This window comes from Aythya marila, assembly GCF_965140915.1.
Source record: "Aythya marila genome assembly, chromosome: 2".
NCBI classification, from domain to species: domain Eukaryota; kingdom Metazoa; phylum Chordata; class Aves; order Anseriformes; family Anatidae; genus Aythya; species Aythya marila.
Genome location: NC_139043.1, coordinates 143597798 through 143614520, shown reverse-complemented (window position 1 = coordinate 143614520; position 16723 = coordinate 143597798). Strand labels below are relative to the sequence as shown.

General features: G+C 42.6%; 1 protein-coding gene across 1 annotated transcript; it reads right to left on the bottom strand.

Annotated features, from left to right (window-relative positions):
• Nucleotides 1-11257: 11257 nt before the first annotated feature.
• Nucleotides 11258-16511, bottom strand: CCN3 (cellular communication network factor 3; the record flags this gene model as incomplete). The annotated part of the gene is made up of 5 exons (XM_082752350.1): nt 11258-12393; nt 13690-13898; nt 15725-15976; nt 16131-16359; nt 16446-16511. The coding sequence occupies 5 exons, from the start codon at nt 16509-16511 to the stop codon at nt 12097-12099; spliced, it is 1053 nt and encodes a 350-aa protein (XP_082608476.1). The 3' UTR covers nt 11258-12096.
• Between the last annotated feature and the right edge of the window lie 212 nt (nt 16512-16723).

The following is a 16723-nucleotide window of genomic DNA, read 5'->3' as shown; positions in this document are numbered from 1 at the left end:
CGGCTTGAGCAGCTCAGGGTCACTAATAGGTGGCAAACATGGGCAGGCAGCTCTGCGGGGTACTGAGGGAGCACAGCCCACTTGGTCTGGCACTGGTAGCACCGTGCTGTGCAGTACAGCCCTGAGCTTCAGGGACGGGGTGCTGCGGCCTCCCTTCACCACACCGCTCAGCACACAGGCATGCAAACCTCCTGCAATTAAGAAGTGCCACATCTTCCAGCGATCACTTCATCTGCTAGCCGTAGAGTGGGGATGATCTGTAAGCCGTTCTTCCCTGCCAGGAATCTCAAGAACTCAAAAATGTGTGACGGTGAACATCTAGAAGCTCCCACATTGGACAGTGGTTACCCCCCATGACCTGGTGGCTGTGCAAGCAGCCCTGCTCTTGGCTCTGCAGCATCATCCTGCATTGCAGCCCTGTTGCAATCCCTCACTTTTTTTTTTTTTTTAAGCCATGGAAACTGAGGCAAACAAAGGCTGAGTAAGTCAACCAGTGCTACACAGCAAGCCTGTGGCAGAACTGGGAACCGAACGCAGACTTTCTGACTCCCAGTCCTGGGCTGGAGCTACCCACTGAACTCTGACGTGGGACGAAGTGAATCTCACCAGAGACTTCAGATAACCACAGTTTAATTTGGTTTCTCTGTGCTCCATACCCTGGGGAGATAGCAGACCTCTGGCCACGAAAGGCAAGTTATTGAGAGATTTACTGTTAATTCCTCCTTATGAGGTCCATCTTGTTATGTTTGGAGTTGCCATAGGTTTCTGTTTGTTTTGTCTGTTTTTTTTTTGCATGTGGGGCTTGTGTGTTTTATTAAGCCCTTGGCTAGTATCTTGTGCATGTTTAAGATTTTATAAAGGTTTCTTTCGAGGTTATTCATTATAGCTTTCAAAGGTGGCCTATTCTGCAGGCTTGCTATTGAATGACAATCTTTGACAGACTGGTGTCTCACAGAGGGGAGAAGACTGTTTCTCATATGCTCATAATTAGTGTTCCCGAGGGTTCCCTAGCTGCTCTTCATAGCTCCACATCCACATTGACCTTGAACTTTGAGTGCTCCAGGGCTTCTTGAAGTACGGTCACTAGAGAGGTAGGCTAAGAGAGAAACCTCCTTTTATTTTCATCACTTAGAAAAATAATAAATGTATTCCAAGAGATATCTTGCTAGTACCTTGTATTCTTGGCTCTGCCACTGATCTGCTGATGACCATGGGGAAGGCAGTTGACCCCTCTGTCTCATTGGGCCTTTTCTCTCATTTGCTAGTGCTGTAGGCAATGGAAGGTTTTTGGCAACCTTAGTTACTGCTCTGACATTTTTCATGATGTGGTAGTCATGTCTTTAAAAAATTCTTTCAGACATACAAAAAAGAAATAATTGTGTTGGAAAAAATGTTCTGGAGTGTGTTGAACATTCTATTACAAATAATATTTTTTTTTTTAGTACAAGTATATATTTTGGTGTTCAATGTGCATCAAAACACAACTGAAATTTAGAAAGATTTTTCCTTTGATCTACTTCATGTTAAGCATGCAGTAAAGGTTTTTTGGTTGATTTAAATTTTGGAGGAACTGTTTTTGTTATTTCACTCCTTATACAGAAGCAAGAGCATTGTTTCATTTAGCAGATTTCCTTCCTCTGGAAAATGTTGACTTTCATCCTAACTGCAATTATTAACATTAAACAAGAAATCTTACTTAAAAGGATATGAGTCGATAACAACTGTGAAAAGATTAATATTTCCTCTAAGCTCGAAGACAAACTGCCTACACTCTTTTTGCAGATGTCCCTTTTTTCACTAAAAACAGAGTTCTAAGTAGCGTGTGTAATAGTTTTTCAACTGCCTCCCCCTCGTGGTCAATATGGAAAACATTTGGAAATGTTGAAAAACTGGGTAAAGCTCAGCACTTGCATTTGAGTTGAGTCCTTTTTGAAGGAGACTTTCAAATGCTGAACAAATGTGAATTAAATCAACAACGTATCAGTTCTTTCCAGGAACAAAAACTCCAAGTAAGCTTAAATGAGAGTGAAGATACCACAAAGAACTCGATCTGCAACTGCAGCTGGGTTGGTTGCCTTTTTTCTCCTCTCCCACTTCATCCAGGCCCAAATGTTACAGCAGAATCTTTTTCTTTTTTCCCTTCTTCACGCCAAATGCCCTGAGAGAAGCAGTGACTTGCTCTGCAGCCTCTTGTCTCATGGTCTTCTTCATTGCTCACTTGAGTCATGGTTCTGCTTCCACACATGGACTGCAAATATTTGGTTGATTTCTAGTTTATTATTATTATTATTATTATTATTATTATTATTATTATTATTAATAATAATAATAATAATAATTTCCCACCTTGCACTGATACAGAAGCTAAAATGTTCACTACAGCCTGAAAGGGGAAAAATTCAACATTTTGGCTAGTGGTCAGTGCAAGTGAGAGATGAGCATTTCATCCAAAGGTTTCCTGATGAAGAGAGATGCAAAGTCATATCCACCAGGCAATGTGCAACCAGAAATGCAATAAAACATGAAATGCAGTATTGCAATAATTTGCAATCAAATGCAGCAAGATTGTCACAAATATGTGTGCATTGTACACAAAATGTAGCCTCTTCACCATGGAGCACACAGTCACAATTCCAGAGACCATAAATTTCTCTGATCTCATTGAACTTCTAGTCTGTAAAGATATTAAATAATGCCTGAGACCCCTCTGGTTCTCTAAAAAGAAATCATTGCTTCATTTCCTCTGCAACATGATCCTCTGAAGTTCAGGATCGACTTGAAAGGATAACGCTAAAAGGAGGACAGCCTCTGCGGTTAAGGCAGGAGATTTTGACTTAAGAGAAATGGGATCATTTCCTGGTTTTACCACAAATTGTGTGTGGTATGGAGGACACTGCTCATGTATTCTGAGCTTTTAGTGCCTAGTGTGCTAACCAGATAAAAGGGGCTCTCCTTTCCTTCATCCTTTGCATCTTTGTCACTTAACTGAATCAGAAACTTTTCCTTTGCACTTTTTTATTTACTCCAATCCAAACCAGGCCCCTGGTGTGGCAGAGGCCTGCAGGCACTTCTGTAATGCTCATAAGAATTTGAAGACATCTAAAAATGGGGCGGGCTTCTGCCATACCTTGCTGTTAATGTCCCCGTGAACAGTGGCAGTTATTCTATAAGTTGGCTTCATCCTTCCAGATGCATTTGTAGTGGGTTTACGTGGCAAGGTTTTGGTAGCAGGGAGCCATAGGGGTGGTTTCTGTGAAAAAGATCTAGAAGCTGCCCCATGTTTGGGAAGGGCCCCATTGTTTTCCAGATCTGAGCCAATAAGCGATGTTGTTTTGCGCCTCTGTGAGAGCATATTTAAGACAGGGAAAAAAAATGCTGCGCCACACAGCAGCCGGGAGTGAGAAACAGCCTTGCAGGTGCCAAGGTCAGTGTAGAAGGAGGGGGAGAGGTGCTCCAGGCGCCGGAGCAGAAGTCCCCTGCAGCCTGTGGTGAGGACCATGGTGAAGCAGGATGTCCCCCTGCAGCCCATGGAGTACCACGGTGGAGCAGGGTTCCATGCTGCAGCCCGTGGAGGAGACCACGGTGGAGCAGGTGGCCCTGCACCGACGGAGGCTGCCGCCTGTGGAGCAGATTCCGGGCTGGACCTGTAGCCCATGGAGAGGAGACCACGCAGGAGCAGGTGACCTGGCAGGAGCTGCTGCCCATGGGGGAGCCAGGTTGGAGCAGTTTTCTCCTGAGGGATGGACCCCGTGGTACGGACCCATATCTGGAGCAGTTCTGGAAGAGCTGCTGCCTGTGGGAAGCCCACGCCGGATCGGTTCATCAAGGACTGCATCCCGTGGGTGGGACCCCACAGCACAGGGGACGAGAGTGACCAAGAAGGAGCGGCAGAGAAGAAGTGCTGTAGACTGACCATAACCCCCATTCCCCCGTTCCCCTGCGCCGCTCGGGGGAAGGAGGTGGAAGAGGGTGGATGGGGGGAGAAGGTGCTTTTGGTTTCTTTCCTTTGTTTCTCACTTCTCTAGCTTGTTAGTAATGAGCAATAAATCTTACTATCTTCTTATGCTGAGTCTGTTTTGACCGTTACAATAATTATTGCGTGATTTTCTCGTCCTTATCTCAACCCTTGAGCCCCTTTTCACATATTTTCTCCCCGTTCCTCTTTGAGGAGGGGGAGTGAGAGAGCGGCTGTGGTGGAGCTCGGCTGCCCACTTGAGTGGAACCACGACAGCATTATAACTTTCAGGAGCAGGCCCAAAGTCTGTTTACAAGGTGAAATGGCCCATAGCCACCAGGTGTCCCTCTTCTCCATGATTTGGAAAAGAACAGGGCCGTTTCACTAAAATAAGTATTTCATTGCAAATTTGAAATTAAATGAGGCTCATTATTCTGGCCCCATATTATGGGCTCCTTCATCCCCACTCCAAGCCATGCTGTGGTGGTGGAGGCAGCGATCACATCCCTGGTCCTAGGGGCTGGAAGCAGGCCAGAGTCCTGGTACGAGAATGACAAAATTTCAGTGCTCAATCACAAACCAATATCCCACAGAGTAAGAAAGTCACAAACCATATAACTTGACTAATGTTAAAGGTATATACAGATGTAACAAATCCAATTCTTCTCCCCAGAGATGTGCAGTTAGTTTCCAAATCAAGCAGCCTGTTATGGCCTGAAGATTTTGGAAAGTGGCAAGGGTACACATCTTCAAGCAATTCAATGATTGCTGTTGTTTACAAAGGCAATTCAGAGGATTTAGTTATGCCTCAATCCATGCAAGGATTTCTGGGATTTGTTTTTATTTGCACAAAATAAAACCGCCAGCTTTCTATTGAAACGTAATTATATAATTAAAAACAGAGGGGGGAAAAATAACAAACCAGCAATCCCCCCTCAGGGGCTAACATGCATGTTTTTCTGTCTTGATTGTTAGTGCGCAGTGCTGGGTTATGTGTAGGCTCAAATCTCTTGCTGAATGCACAGTAATTTTTTTTTCTGGATTACTCTGACTGAGGTGAGATGGGGTGCTGAGCTGGGTTTCTAATGAGCCAGACCCAGTGGTGTAGCAGAGCAAATTTCCCTGAACACATCTTTTTCTCTTTAGAGTAGCTTTATAAATGGTTTGCTTTCAGCAAAATTAAATTTGGATTTGTCTGAAAAAGCCGTGATTAGCTCCAAGCAATGTTTTTGCAAAAACAAAAGGCATAACATAGACCCTGAGGGCTGCAAGGCTCACAGAAAAATGGAGAAGTCAAGAAGCATGGGGTGCATGGGATGCATAAAAAAGGGCTCTGGTCATGGGATATCCATGTTTAATTTGCCACTTGAGGGCAGTGTAGAAGTGAATAATACATACAGGCTTTGAGAATTGGGATAAAAAGAGCATTTTGTTGAGGAAAGTATGGAAAAAATATGGAAGAGAGAAACAGCCTCAACACATACAGAAATAAAGGGAGGCTGAAGAAGAGGAGAGATAACATAAGAGACCAGACTTATGTGTCTTCCTCTATGAAATGAAATGCAACATACATATTTTTGCAATATTTAATTCTACCACTGAGAATAACAACAAATAAAACTCATGAACACTGAAGCATTTTAGATCAGTGGGGTATTGTTTTTCATTATTTTAACATGACCTCTTAAATGTCCAAGACAGATAAATACACTTCCTGGGATATATATATATATATATATATATATATTTTTTTTTTTTTTTAGTTAGGCAATCTTCAAATCACTTGATCAAATCAATTGATCAGCAATGGCTATTCCTACCGTTTCACTGAGTGGAGAGACTTAGCATGAGATTAATTTTATATTATTTTAGCAAGCTCACTGGCAGGCAGTCAATCCTCCGAGCTCCCTCTACAGTCCACAAAGAGAACATGAGATTTTAAAGATGTGCTTAATTATACAGCTACAGGCTGCTAGCTCTAACTTGGCTTGTTCATAGGAATAACAGTGTTAACTCCAGTGATTTAAACCAATATAATGAGTATTTAGTAAATATTGGCAGATAAACTGTTCCTCTCACAGCTTCTTGGTAGGTTTCTTTGATATCAGCTTAATACCTTCTGGTCAGAGAATAGCTGTTCATACTAGTATATAAACTGGGATTGGTAATGGAAAAAACAGGGCAGAATTTTCCTGCAGGTCCCACTAAATGTTATATCTATACTAAAGAATCATATTACAAAATTTAGCATGGTAGAAATAGCTAGCATGGCTTTTTGAAACAAGAGTTAATACAAAAGGCTTTCATACCAAAGAATTATGCTACCAGGCTAGAAACAGTAACTGAATTCCTTCTCTGTCCATCTCCCAGCATGCTTATAAATTTAATAAAAATAGAATGAAAATATACTATGACTTGGACTAGAAATAAAAAAATAGGGTAATTTTATTATTTCCTGCTTTTTTTTTTTTACTACTCTTGAAATTATATTGGAAAGCAGAAAGGGTGAAACCATGATTCTACTGAAATTGATTGTAGATTTTACTCACTGTGAGATTTTCACTCTAATGCTGTGTATCTAGTTAAGGAGACTGACAGTTGGTCTCCTTATAGAGTGGGGGAAAAAAAAAAAGATATTTGCAATACTTATATTTATTTTTCATTATTCTTTGAGAATTGTGCAAGCACAGAAAAAAAAAAAAGTGCTTTGAATTCTGGATAGTGGGTTTTAAAGCTAAAGATATAGCTAAATGTACCCAAAATAGAAACAAATTATTTAGGAGAGTATGGGTAAGAGCTGGTATTATGTCTCTGTTCCACTGACAAAACTTAAAAAGCAGTTAGTGTATTAGTTCTTCTTTAGATTTGCGCTTAGTACAAGCTCCTGCCACGAAGCTAAGACAAAGCAGGCAATTATATTTTTAACTTTAGCCAGCAAATACATGCTTTGAAGTGTCTCTTGCAAATCAGGTATATAGATTACATCCTGTCTTTTTGGAAGAATAGAATAGAACAGAACAGAACAGAACCCTGTCTTAATAATTTGATCTCTTTCTATGGGAAGGTCACCCACTTAGTGGATGAAGAGAATGTGGTAGACGCAATCTTTCTGTCTGTAAGGCCCTCACAATACCCTTCTGCACAAATTTTCCATGAGCTGAACAGGCTTATGCTACACAGGATGACGAACTGGCTCAACCATAGAGCTCAACATGTGAATGGAGCTACATCTGGCTGGTGGATGGTCACCAGCAGTGTTCCCAGGGCTCAATTCTAGGGCCAATTCTGTTCAACATTTTTATCAATAATATCAATTTTAACTGTTTTTATCTGGATGCAGGAGTGGAATGCATCCACAGCAAGTTCACTAACCATACTAAACTGGGAGTTGCTGTTGGATCTCTTGAGATTTTTCGGATTTTTCAAAGGCCACCTAGACAAGGACCTGGGCAACCAACGGTAGGTGGCTCTGTTTGAGCAAGGGGAGGTGGATCAGATGGCCTCCAGAAGTCTTTTCCAACCTCAACCAGTCTCTGATTCTGTGAAAACAAATTTAATAGCATCTCTCTTTAGAATGTTTTTGGATGTTTAACTACCACATTAGACAAATTTGTATCAGGCTCAATGCAGGGAGCATGTTGCTTGAATGGAGTCCTATAGCTGAAACAGTCCTGAAAGTAGATACAAACGTCTCTACTAGGTATACGTGCTGTAGGATGTATTGTTGTCTAACTCCAACATCACTTATTGAAGTTGCACTAACCTTTGCTAATACTGAAAACCATTAATTACATAAACAAATAAAAGGTTTGGAACAATCCTTTGCTAGTACTGGCAAAGGAAAGGTAATAAATTTGTTCAGAGAGCATGGGATGAATGGGTCTACCAGCATGTTCTGTGCTTGTTTCACCAAGAGGTCAGCCAGCACATACCACTGTACAGACCCATACACTGAATGTTGGGTGATTGTTGTGCTTTAGCCTGGCAGGCAACTGGGCACCACTCAGCCACTCACTCACTCTCCCCAGGTGGGACAGGGAACAGAATCAGAGAGGTAAAAGTGCGAGGACTCATGGGATGAGACAAGGACAGTTCACCAGGCAAAGCAAAAGCCACACGCAAAGGCAAAGCAAAGCAAAGTAAGGAATTTGTTGCCCGTCCCACCAGCAGGCAGGTGCCAGCCACCCCCAGGCCAGCAGGGCTCCCCACGTAGTGGTGCCTTGGGAAGACAAACGCCACCACTCCCAGCACCTCCCTGCCTCCTTCTTTCCCCCAGCTGCCATTGCTGAGCATCCCCGTGGTGTGGGATGTCCCTTTGGGTATTTGGGGCCAGCTGTCCTGGCTATGCCCCCTCCAGCTCCTGGGGCAACCCCAGCCCCTCGCTGGCAGGGCAGCACAAGGAGCTGGGAAGTTCTTGGCTCTGGGTGAGCGCTGCTCTGCAACAACTGAAACATCAGTGTGTTATCAGCATTATTCTCAACCTAAATCCAAAGCACAGCATCATACAAACCTCTATGAGGAAAATTAACTCTATCCCTGCCAAAACCATAACAGTGATATTCTTTGAAATGTCGAGATGGGAACATGGGAAATTATGAAAATATATTGTTGATATTTCAATAATTTAATTTTGCTCAACCTGAATAATTTAACTTTGCTTGTGTGGGAAAATCATAGCCCTGAGACACAGAAGTTCAGCATTTTACTATTGGTGTTTACTCATAAAAATGTCTCAGGTTTGACATATGGCTGTTGTGTTATAGTTAAATTATCATCATGGCCTCTTGCAGGAACACGCTGAAATTGGCTCAGCCTGAGCTAGTAACTGTCCGTATTAAAGTCAAACTAATCTAAATGAGTATAACAAAAGTGATACCAGATGAAAAGCTGTATCAACTAAGGCAAACTAAAAATAGCCACTGAATTGGTATTATGTATATAGTCTGAAAGACTGTAGAGAACTAGGTCAGATCTTTGGCTCCTTTTTTTTCCAGATGAAACATTTGTGTTCCTTTCCAGAAGATATTTTCCTGCTGAAATGCTACAGCATTGTAAGAAGACAAGCAGATTGTAAGAGTTCTGGTGCTAATAAAGGTAGCTAATATGAACAATGTAGCACTTTCCTGTTTTGAAGGTTGTAGTGCTTGTAAGAATGCAGCTCCTTCCTCCTAAAATGGGTTGAACACATGGAGATTATGTAGAGAAGCACTAAGGCAGGTTTTAGAGAGTATTTTGGCACTGGATGTGCTGAAGTGAAGACCATAGTTTAAAGTGGTGAGGAAATTTTTGTTGGCAAAAGGAATTACTCAAGCCAGAATTAGACTCATAGCACATACAGCCCCTTTTCAAAGGAAGTGATGGATGATTCACAAGAAGTGTCTCAGCAGAGAGTACGGTTTACTTTTCTTCTAAAATATCAGAAATTAATGTTTGTCTTTGGAAGGGGAAAAAAAAGCGAACTTAAGAGTGGATGATCTCAAGGTACAAGGAGCCATGGGTTCATATCCCAGACGAGCTCTTCAACTTGCCTGCGAAGAGAAAGCTGCCCATTGAAAAGCTTCTCTCAAAGAGGTGCCTGCATTTTGCTTGTAAGATCCAATAGAAGGAAAACATAAGGAATTATGTGAAAATCAAGATAAGATAAAGTGAAAGCAGAGGGATAAAGGAAAAGCAATGCGACAACGATAAACTAGTGCTCAAGCATAAATGACCTTGGGTGTGAAGGGATTAGAGGAGCTGTCAGAACAGTGACTGAGTGAACCATTTTGCTTCTTAGGAAATCAGTAGTTGACTACGTTCTTCTCTAATTACTCCTGGCTCGAGACTAGCTGGGTTTTATTCATCCAGATGCTTTAAATTTGGCCAGACAATCAAATGCTGCATTATTTGGCAGTAGATATCTCTTGAGAAGTAAGATGCATGTAATTTACAAGATGATCCTGAGAAATACTTGATAGCTTGTGTTGTATCAAAAGTGTTGTAGAAACCAGCCTGAACCTCAGGGAGGCAGATAGCAATGTGGAGTGAAAGTAGCTGATATACTTTTTACCCCTTTCCCAGATTCTAACCTGCTCCTTAGCCACTTAGAGGAGTCCTGGCCTCACGCCCTCCGACACTCGGCATTTCCTAGCACATAAGGTTACTGGGGTGCAAAACTAGGAAGATCTTTACAAATTATCTACATCAGGAATTAACCAGTGCAAGGACAGTGTGCATGCAGTGCCATGTTCCTAATGAGGGGCAAGACACATCTTGTTCTGTTTAGCCCACATAAAGCAGTCAGGGATGTTTGGATAACAATAGCAATGACTACAAAGAAGTTTATTGTTGGTACAGTTACGGAGGAGAAGCATGCAAGAGTCCAGGTAAGTACCAAAGACATATCTAACATTAACTGAACCAGTATGGGTTTTAACACTAGGGCCTCATCTTTTTAAGGATGACTTAAGTGTTACTAAAAATATTTCAGCTGCTGATGCTTGCTCACAGCTAACTTTATGTGGGCTCCATTGGCTAAAATGGGCACTTAGATGTCTACATGTAGACGCCAAATTCAGGTGTCTTAATTTGGAGCTGAATTCCACTGTGTGTCACAGGAATTTCCCAACTGGAGCTTGCCAGCTCCTTCAAAGAACACTCAGTGTTTTGTTGTTGTTGTTTCTTTGCTTGTTTTTTCCCCCAAAAAGCTGTTCCCTACTATGTAATTGTAGAACCAAGACCATGGTTGTGGCATAAATACTACACTGCTATCTCTAACAGAGAGACACACCAGGCTAAGCTTGACCCCACAGTCTAAGCAGCTGAATTTTGCCTGATTGCACTTTGTACCTGTTTACACGCTCCTATTAAGTACATGATTTCACATACGTGAAGCTGCCACTCCCAGGCTCTATGTTCCCTGTGTATATGATATATAGCACAATCAGGGTGATAGGCTGATTTGTGAGGCAGAAATACTGCAAGATGCAACTAAATACTTTGTCAGCACTTCAGACACAAACTCGAACTCCAAACTGCACAACTTTTCTTCCTCTCCACCACTATGTTTCAGGGCAGGTTGCTTCCAAATACTTATTTACATCATCCTGTCTCCCAGATTAACTTACTCACAAGACTGGGCCTTTTGATTTTACGAGTCTGCAGACTCTTTATCTTCCCATTGGCTTTACCTATTATAATTCCATTGGTTAAAAGAAGAAGTTAATCATTAGTTAAAAGAAGACAAAAACCAACACAACATTAGAAAAATATTTTGAATCACATAAAGTTTATTTACTTAGTAGAGAAAAGTTATATTACAATATATACAGTTTCTATTTACATATACACCTTTCTAATTAATGAAGCACCATATGATACAGTTAGTGTTTTAGAGGAATTTACAGCAATTTTTTTTTTGCACCCAAATACTTCTATCTACAGACACACATTGCTTAGAACCAAGTTCATTTAAGACACTGACTTCAGTGGGTTTTGGATTAGGCTGCTAATGAAGCTACCAAAGAGAAATTTAATTGCTGTCAGCTATCAATCTCCTATGCTTCAGGATAAGAGATCTTAGCTACGTCATTTCTGAGGATATGTGCAAAATTAACCTCAGAGAAAGTCAAGAGGTACAGAAAGAAGATATATTATAAGCCACAAGAATTCAACACTCTCATCAGAAAGATTTTTATGGTTACCAGAAAGAATTTCATTAGAATGGAAGAAAGAACAGTGTGTAAATGTTTATACACATTATGCAAAGTGAAGTTAAGAACCCGGAATCTTATGTGGCACACTATCATGAATTCTCCAAGGAATTCATTTATTATTAAAAAGCCCAGTCTTATTCCTACCAAAGTTTGTGGCATTATCCCCTAAACTCAAAGGGAAAGACTAGCTGTTCTCTTTGTAATCTCCATGCCACTGTTAAGAAAAAAAGAAGGCTCTGTCCAAGGTACAGTTTCCTTCAAGTGAATAAAAGACATTTGGAGAGGGGGAAATGTCAAATGAGGTATTCAATAAACTACAGGAAAAACAAAAGCACTTAGTTTTGAAAAAATCTTAGATATTTTACATATGCAATTATTACATTCACCTGATTGTGGGTCAAGTTTTGTATGAACTACATACCTTTTGGGCAACACAAATCATGCATTTCATATTTTTGCTTCGCTAGATGCAGGATCTAACTGCTGGAAGAAAGCGTTGTTACTCTGAGGACAGTTACTATGACAGACACAGGTGTTGATCAACATCATCGGCTTTTTTAGGAATTTGCCCTGAGGACAGCGGAACTCAACTTGAATCGTTTTGGTGTTGTGTGGAGTACAGCATCGCCCATCACTGCAGAGGCCACAGTAACGCGGTTTGTACATCTGCACACTAGTGCAGTTCTTGTATTCAAAGCGAACAGCTTTCAGGGACTTCTTCGTTCGGATACATTTTTTCCCTTTCTAAGAGAAATATGAAAAGACATTAGATATAACATTGCATAAAACAGAAAGCGGTTAAACATTGACCATCAGGGATATAGGTCTACTCTGAAAACTGAAATTTGTTCTTTGCTAGTTCTACATCAGTAGGACTTTGCAGTTATTTCAATAGTTACTTACTGGTTCTCATCCCTGCAAGTTCTCACCTTGATGTCAGTATGTTATTGGCAGAGTAATAAATGACAAATAATTAAAGCCCACTGTTGTCATCTGAGGCAAGACAAGCCAACATTCATTATGAAAATGGAAAAAAATTCTCAGGTAACTGTAGTTCCATCAGAAAATGAGGAAGCCAAACAACCAAGTTACAGGACTCGATTCAGGAAGAAAAAAGAAGGCTAAAACAAACCTCTGAAGACTTGCCCCCAATCTTGAGACCCAAGGCAGAACCAACTTTATCCAAGTTATTCTTAACAGATGCTTGTCCAACTTGTCCTTGGACGTCTTCAGTGACAGAGACGCCACAACTGCACTGTACAATCCAGGTTCGCTATTTTTACCACGTGGAAGGTTTTCTCTTGTCTTAATTTTCTTGCAGTCTAAGCTCACCCCTTCTTGTCATGTCCACCATGGACTCAGCACTGTTATGGGAACTCATGTTTGTTCCCTTGTTTTCAGAAAAAGTGAAGTTTAATCAATTTTTCATTAGAAGAATATTTTCGAGACCTCTGACCATTCCTGTTAATCTCCCTGCCTCTTTCCAAATGTTTCACATCCTTCTTAGACACAGCATTCAAAACTGCATAGAGTATTCAGCAAAGGCCTTAGCAATGCTTTCCAGTGTGAGAACGTTACAAAATTGATGGTCTCTTCCCTAACTAGATGTTATTCTCTCTGACAGCCAACACTTGTGTAAGGTGTAGTAGCAGCAAAAAAAAACCTCAGCTCCCTTAGAAACACATTTATTGCCCCTTAAGTGTCAGGGTTGGGTTTGCTTTTGGCAAAGCATCATAAGGACTAAGAAAACGTTTAGTTTACCCAAGCAGATTTTGCAGGATTTCACACATTTCTCTGCAGTTCTAAGATGCTCACTGAACTAGAAATCTGATCTGTTTGGGATGGCTCAAATGATGTGCAGCACAAAGCTGCTGAACATATGTGGCAAATCTAATGCTTTTCAAAAATAATGGGCTTGCTGCCCATATGCTAAAAGGTGCATTTGCACACACTTGTACCTGGAGCATTCTAGACTCTAATATTGCAACTGTAGCATCGCAGCTGAAGAGATCCTGCTCCCTGTCACTGCTTGCAGCTTACCTTATCAGATGGCTCTTCGTTTTCACAAGGTCTCATCATGCAAAGGCGTGTCTGCTTCACCATCTCACACTGCTGATTTCTGTTGGTGACACGGGTGGAAAAGCCCATTCCACAGCTTTTGGAACAAGCGCTCCATTCTGTTGTTTGTTCAATACAATTGGCACTTGAATCAGACACATCGATCCCAAGTGTGGCCTCCTGTCTGTATGCTGGAGACAAAACCCCACAGAACTTTATTACAGGAAAAACTTATGGGAAAGCCCAGTAACTAACTGACCTCTACTACATGTGGGACGAAACAAGAGACCAAAAAAAAGGTCCAAAATTCATGCTTTAGGAATTTTAACATCTGCTTGTTTAGGAGCCCTGGATGGTTACTACCTACGTCTAAAAGTCAACTGAAAGGTGCATGCCATCAGAAGAGTGCTTCAGCTAGTCTTTAATCATCATTCTTTCCGATGGGAACATATTACAAATCTGTTCTAAAGCTGTCACAAAAATATTTGTATTAGATATGACTTGAGAGAGGTTGGATGATTCATCTAAACTAATAAACAGCAGGGAAGTAAACTGCTGTATTCCCACAGTCATAAAGTAACGCAACCTTGTCAACTATTGACAGATTATAGATGGGTGATAGAGGGGAGGAAGGAAGGAAGGAAGGAAGGAAGAAATTTCCAGCTGTTATCAGTTGCTCAAAGCCACCACCAACTCTGAATACCTGTTCTGCCCTCATGGATGTGTTAAGCTGCATTATGCAAATATTGCTAACTGTATAGTTTGGTTCAGCAGTTATCATATGAGCAAACAGAATGCTGTCTCAGTCACATGAGACAGTCACATGAATTTTCCTGCATTACTCCTACAGCTTTGGCTGTTAAGCTTCCTTAGATATGCATTTTTGTCTTTTGAAAGATAAAGATCCAAAAAGGTGGCTTTCCAAGACAGATGGCCACTGCTAGAAAGAATCCAGATAATCAATCTGTAGGTATTATAAGGATTACCTTGTCAGTCAAAAATAAAAAATTAAAAATCAAAGAAATTGAAAGATAGTAGAAAGTCAGCAAGCTTTTCATTTACATTTTATGTGTCTTACATCCGACACTTTGGAGAATTCTGAAAAGTTGTTAGAGCTTTTCTTCCTGGATCATTCTTTAATTGTTTTTCAAATGGATTAGCTGAGTTTCAGCATAAGTAACTCCTTAACACCACAAAGAGCAGTGACTGGAAGAGAATGCAGAGCCCTCTACTCTCAGTAAAAGTAGCTTGCGAAAATTCATGTTGAACTGATAGCCTGATTTAAAGGGGAGGGACACATAATTCAGTAAGAAAACAGGTAAAAACATTACGTAGTCTATTTTTTTTTCAATTATAAAAGCACTTTGAGTTGTGTTTTGGAATTTTTTTGTTTTCAGATCCACTTGCTGTACTTATAACTACTGCTTCTCCAAGTATTTTGTAATGTTTTTAATGCCAACAATAATGATGAGAGCTCTAGCACAGACAGAAAGGAATTTGCTGGCATTTTAGCTACCAGGCTGACCACTTGTAATAGCTGGGGAATTTCGGGGGGGTAAGGGGGGGGGGTGGAAGTCTTTTGTAGACTAAGCTGTTAAAGTGGTATTTATGATGTAACATATTCTTGCAGGGCAAACAGCAAGACTGCAGTTTTGAGTACAGGGGCAAAATAATGTTTGGAGGATTATGAGTTTGTCCCTGTTTTATTCCACTCACAGAACTACCCCGTAGCAGACAAACAGAAATCCCAGAACTGGAAACTAACTCAGGTAAACTACATTTTAAAACTGTGGTGCACAATTCATCCTCTGACTATCTTTTCTTTACCTATTCATTCATAACCTTTACATTCATAGCCTTTATTCATAGCCTGTGTTATACTTACTGGTCACTATAGAGGAGGAAAAATCAAAAAGAAGGAGCACAAAGCAACATGTTTTAGGATTTTGCAAGCCCACGGATATTCCCAGTGTATCACCTTCTCTCCCAGTGTGATTATAAGCTTTAGTTTCCTCACCGGCCATAGCGAAACCTCCCAAAATCACTTCGTCCTTCGGGTCACAGATCCACTTCTCGCAGCACTCTCCGGGCACTTCAACCTTCCTGGGGAAGGGGCAGTCCGGGCCGGGGAGCAGCAGGTCGAGGTTGCAGCGGGGCAGGCAGCCGATCTGCCCGTCCCGGCAGGTGCACTGGTACTTGCAGCTGGGCTGGAAGGTCTCCCCGTTGCGGTAGATCATCCCGTCGAACACGCAGTTATCCCCTTCCAGCACTGCCGAGGAAAATGAATTAAGATCACCCCGACGGCACGCTCAGCACCCTCCCACCCCTCACTGCCGGACCCCGGGGGTCTCCCTTTAACCTCCCCCTTTTAGGCGGGGAGCCGCAGGCTGGGGGCACTGCCCGCGGCCCCCCGCCCGCCTTACCCATGCAGATGCCGGTGTCGCCGCTGTCGTCGGGGCCGCGGTCGCAGTAGAGGCCGCCGCTCTCGTCGCAGGGCAGCAGCGGGGAGCAGCTCTCGCCTCGCTGCCGGGCGCACACCGGGCAGCAGGAGCAGCCGTCCAGCACCGCCGGCACCCCCGGGGCGCAGCGCGGAGCCTCCCCCGGGCACCCCCCGCTGCACGGCCGGGGACACTCCGCCTCCCGGCCGTCCACCTAACGGGGAACAAAACGGGGAAAAATCGGGTCAGGGCGGCGGCGGCTCCCCCCTCTGACAGCCCCGCTTGCAGCCCCGCACTTGCCTCGCACAGGCGGAGGAGGAGCGGCAGCAGCAGGGCGGCCAAGCCCTGCCCGCCGCCCGGCACCATGCTCCCAGCCGCCGCCTCCCCGCCGAGCTGTGGCGGCAGAGCCATTGCGGCCGCTTTTATAAGAGACGGCGGGGAGCGATTTCCACCCCCCTTTTCTCTGTCCCGCCGGAGGCGGGGAGCTGGAGCTGGAGCTGGAGCCGAGCTTGGCTCCCCCCGGCTCCTCCTGCCCCTCAGCGCCGGGTCCTGGCCCGCCATGACCCGCAGAGGGCCCG